At 34.9% G+C, this 4,075-nt stretch overlaps 2 protein-coding genes across 2 annotated transcripts; both read right to left on the bottom strand.

Moving 5' to 3' along the window:
- Positions 1–902: 902 nt before the first annotated feature.
- On the bottom strand, positions 903–2,143 carry LOC122060151 (origin of replication complex subunit 5-like). Its single transcript, XM_042623337.1, has 2 exons — positions 1,180–2,143; positions 903–1,038 (listed from the first exon to the last, which is right to left on the bottom strand). The coding sequence occupies exons 1-2, from the start codon at positions 1,495–1,497 to the stop codon at positions 988–990; spliced, it is 369 nt and encodes a 122-aa protein (XP_042479271.1). The 5' UTR covers positions 1,498–2,143; the 3' UTR covers positions 903–987.
- A 147-nt stretch (positions 2,144–2,290) lies between these two features.
- On the bottom strand, positions 2,291–3,243 carry LOC122059162 (ankyrin repeat-containing protein ITN1-like). Its single transcript, XM_042621844.1, has 2 exons — positions 3,208–3,243; positions 2,291–3,033 (listed from the first exon to the last, which is right to left on the bottom strand). Exons 1-2 carry the CDS (start codon positions 3,241–3,243, stop codon positions 2,419–2,421), a joined length of 651 nt encoding a protein of 216 aa, XP_042477778.1. The 3' UTR covers positions 2,291–2,418.
- Positions 3,244–4,075: the final 832 nt, after the last annotated feature.

Here is a 4,075-nt window from a genome sequence, read left to right as displayed (position 1 = left end):
ACCCCCCCCCCCCTTTTTTTTTTTTTTTTTTAATATTTGGGCCACCCTAAGTCTTGGACCCAGGCATGATTTGATATGAGCCCTAGTATAGGTCTTAACCAGGTCTGGTCTAGGTTCAATCTGTTCATTAAAAATCCGATTTACATGAAAAAAAAAATCCATTTGAATGGTTATTCCAATTATTTTTAAATGAGATGAAAAATAGAAACTATTTTGATAAAAAATTATTCGTGCAGTGGTACCCACAAGACCAAAAATGAAAACTTTTTGTAAAATAATCTCCAAATTAAAACATTTTCAAACCATCTTTTAGCCAAATCATGAAACCTAGACCAATTTCAACGTTGTCGTTGCTCGGTCTTACCATGCCACAAGGGTATTTTTTGTTACATTTTAGCCATATTCTTTTAATTCTTTATAATGATTCAAGATGTCACTGGGTCAAAGGGAAACCTTCAGAGACATAAAAATGAGTCTTACAATGATTCAAAACACTTGTTCATCATCGTCAACCTTGCCACTAGGGTGACAAAATGAGGTGTTTACATCTGAACACAAATACAAAGTTGTGTATAATAATTATACTCTTCCAAGTAGACGCATAATCAATAGAAGAGAGAGAGATCAGCACCAACTAACCTTAAGAAAAAAAAAAACCCAACCTATTTAGGATAATCAGTTGATGGTTCTAATTACCCCTATTCAATCTATGAGTTCATGGTTCAGTGCACCATCAAGAGTGGTGGACAATTTCATTTCCATAAGCAATGAGTTTTTTTTTTTTACTAAGGTGTCCGGACATCTTTAAGTATACCTTAATTAATCCTTGGAGAGACTAACACAGCAAGCCACTGCCACAATCTCCACTTAAATCACAGATTAACATAAACAATGATTGATACAACATAAAGTCTTTTGTTATCTCCAAGAGTAGGTCTGTTTGTGTAAACAAGAAATCAGATCAGAAGTGCATACCCGCTTCACAGGTCATCTTCTATATAGATACTTGGATAGAGGGAACTGCAAGCTCCTTGCGACCTATCAAGAATTTCAAACAAAAAACACTTAAAAAGATAATAAAAAAGGGTATTCTGAAGAGGATAAAATAAGGAACTTCAGTATTTCTATCAACTAGAAACAGATTCCATAAACTTCAAATGTAAGAGTGTGGCAAGATACCTTTAAAGCCATTTCTTCAGCCACATTACATCGGTACCAAGTGGATCCTTCTAATGGGCAGGTTCCTCCTTTGGTGATAAAATTAGCATTACAGAGTGAGGAGAGATGCAATAGAACATCAGACATGAGCCCCATCTCACCATCATCCGACTCCATCTGACCAGCATCTTGCTGCTCTTCCTCGAGCGGACCTTCTGCCACTGATATGAGACACTGAAATATTGCTAGCAGCCTTCCCAGTGTGATAGATCCTGGTCCTTTCATGAGCAACTCTTTCTCTGCAGTTTCCTTTTGCAGATTTAACAGAGAACACACCATTTGGATGATGACCCCAACACAGCTTGTCTGGAGCCACTTAAGAACTAAGAGAAATTTGAAGAAAACCCTCAGCTTAAGCAAATCTCATGCTAATCTAAAGATTTCCTCTCAGTATCCTCATTAAACAGTATATATGGCTTGCCATTCCCATCACTTTCCTTGCTAGTGTCCCAGTTACATTGTTCCTTTTGTTGCAATTTCCCCTCTTTCTTGACATGGTTCTTTCCACATATCGTCCTGGATTATTCATTAGGCCCAAGAAAATATAAGACTACTATGGCATACTAGTTTGTACAACCACGTAATGGATTTGGTTGACGACATGAGGGGAAGCTGTCTTTCCTCTTTTGTTTTGTTTTCATGGAGAGGCATATAAGGTAAATTCATGTTTATATAAAGACATTTTTTATATTAGATGGTATGATATTAAGTGATATTAGCAATTAACAATTCCAACTTCACGGTGACTACCGGATTAGACTTAATTGTAAGAATCTTAAGAAAGCCAAATGAGGGGCGTAATTTCTTCAAACCATTAAATCCACTTGTAATTTTAAAAAAACTACAAAAGAAGGGGGCGTAATTTTCCCTAAAAGTTATTCACATATATGCAAAAAAGTTGAGCACTTGCCCATTTTATATGGCAAGTATCTGCATTTGATTAGATATGGGTCATCCGCAGATTGATTCTGAGTCACTCTGAGCTCACTTTTCTTGTTTACATATTATTTAGGGTGTGCATGGGCTGGGTTCTAGGTAAAGCTCAAGCAACCCTAAGTGCTAACAAGAGAAATTATGTGAAAAACATCTTCTATAATAAATAAAAGACCAGTACCTGATACAAATAGAATGCCTCATTATATAATGATTTTTATTGTAATTATTTGACACCTACACTGAGTACAGGACAAAATGCACAAACTAGTATGCCAAGGTCTCTTTTGGCCTTTTGAATAATCCAGGACCATAGGTGGAACTAACCATGTCAAGAAAGAGGGGAAATTGCAAAAAAACGAACAATGTAACTGGGACACCAGCAAGGAAAGTGATGGGAATGGCAACCCAACTATACTGTTTATTTAGGATAAGAAATAGGGTTGCACAAAAGGTCACCATCATTGTTGCTATAGAGAAGAAGAGGGTAGAGAGACCAATTATCAATCGCTTCGGCAACGACTCCAGAAAATCTTCTTCTGCATAACGCGATGTGTAGATTGACAAAAACATCAACACTGAAGTGGTAGAAGAGAAGAGTGATAATGCATCTGATACTATAAAAAGAAAGAATAACTTGTCTCTTAGGAAAATGGGAAACCCTGAGTCTTGATTAAATCCTCCAGGAGCTGTAAAGGCTGCTGCAAATGTGAAGGTTGCAATTAGTGTGGCAACAACCATACATGAATTGGCAGTATCCTTCATCCATTTCTCCCCTTTTTTTACTAAATCTTGGTGTTCCTCTGTAAACACCTCTCGAGGTTTCAAGCCATTTGAGTTGACATGTTCACTAAAAGCCGATGGTGCTATTTTCTCCACCTCCTGTTATGGTGCAGAGGTTAAAAATAAAAGCGTTATTTGATGGAAAGATTCGGACTGTGATCGACTGAAATGGATTTCGATCAACAATTTCTTTAGTTAAAAAGACAAAAAATTAAGAGGTTGTGATGGAACTTGGGATCGCAAGAAGGAGACAAGATTGCATCGATGTTAAACAGCAGAAGGCATTCGGAGAATGAACGAATTCTGCATGATCGATGGTACGTACTTTTTCCTTCTTATTGCGGCAACCAAAACCTAGCTAAGGGGTAAATTACAATAGGTACATAATGTTTAGAAAATAGAGGAATTTATTATCACTCCCCTACACTTGTCTATATTTACTAAAACTCTCATACTTTTTACTTCCTCTACTTTTTTATTTTTACATATCTTTCTACCCTGCTCTTTTTAAATACCCTGATTACTCTTCATTTTCACTTGTAACCTATTACACTTTTATCATATTGATTGATTTAAAATATGGTTTGAACCAAACCACTTACAAGTTTTGTCTCATCCAATCATCAAGAATATTGACATAGCTAATGTGTCATTATTATTATTATTATTATTATTATTATTATTATTATTATTATTATTATTTATTTCGTCTCATCCAATCATCAGGGATGTTGTTTTTTTACTATTATTATTATTTTTTATCTCTTCCATCATAAAAAATTTAGCAATCTATTTTTTTATCGGTATTGGATTAGTATCGGTCTCAGTCAATCTAAAGATTAAAAAAAATAAAAAACGCGTGGCACCTGATTGGAACATATGACATAGATATAGATATAGATCGGATACAAAATTATTTATTTTTGAATTTACAATATCCCTAATGATTAGATGAGACAAAACTTCTTAATGGTTTGATTCAAACCATGTTTTGAACCAATCAATTTAAAAAAGAGTGTAATAGGTTACAAGTGAAAAGGAAGGGTAATCTGGGCATTTAAAAAGAGCAGGGAAGAAAGAGATATATAAAAAAAAAAATAAAAAAAAAAAGGAGTATTAGTAAAAAAAAGTAAAAGGTAAG

Source organism: Macadamia integrifolia, chromosome 13, assembly GCF_013358625.1.
Source record: "Macadamia integrifolia cultivar HAES 741 chromosome 13, SCU_Mint_v3, whole genome shotgun sequence".
Classification (NCBI taxonomy): Eukaryota; Viridiplantae; Streptophyta; class Magnoliopsida; order Proteales; family Proteaceae; genus Macadamia; species Macadamia integrifolia.
The sequence above is the reverse complement of the archived record's forward strand: the minus strand, read 5'-3'. Positions and strand labels throughout refer to the sequence as shown.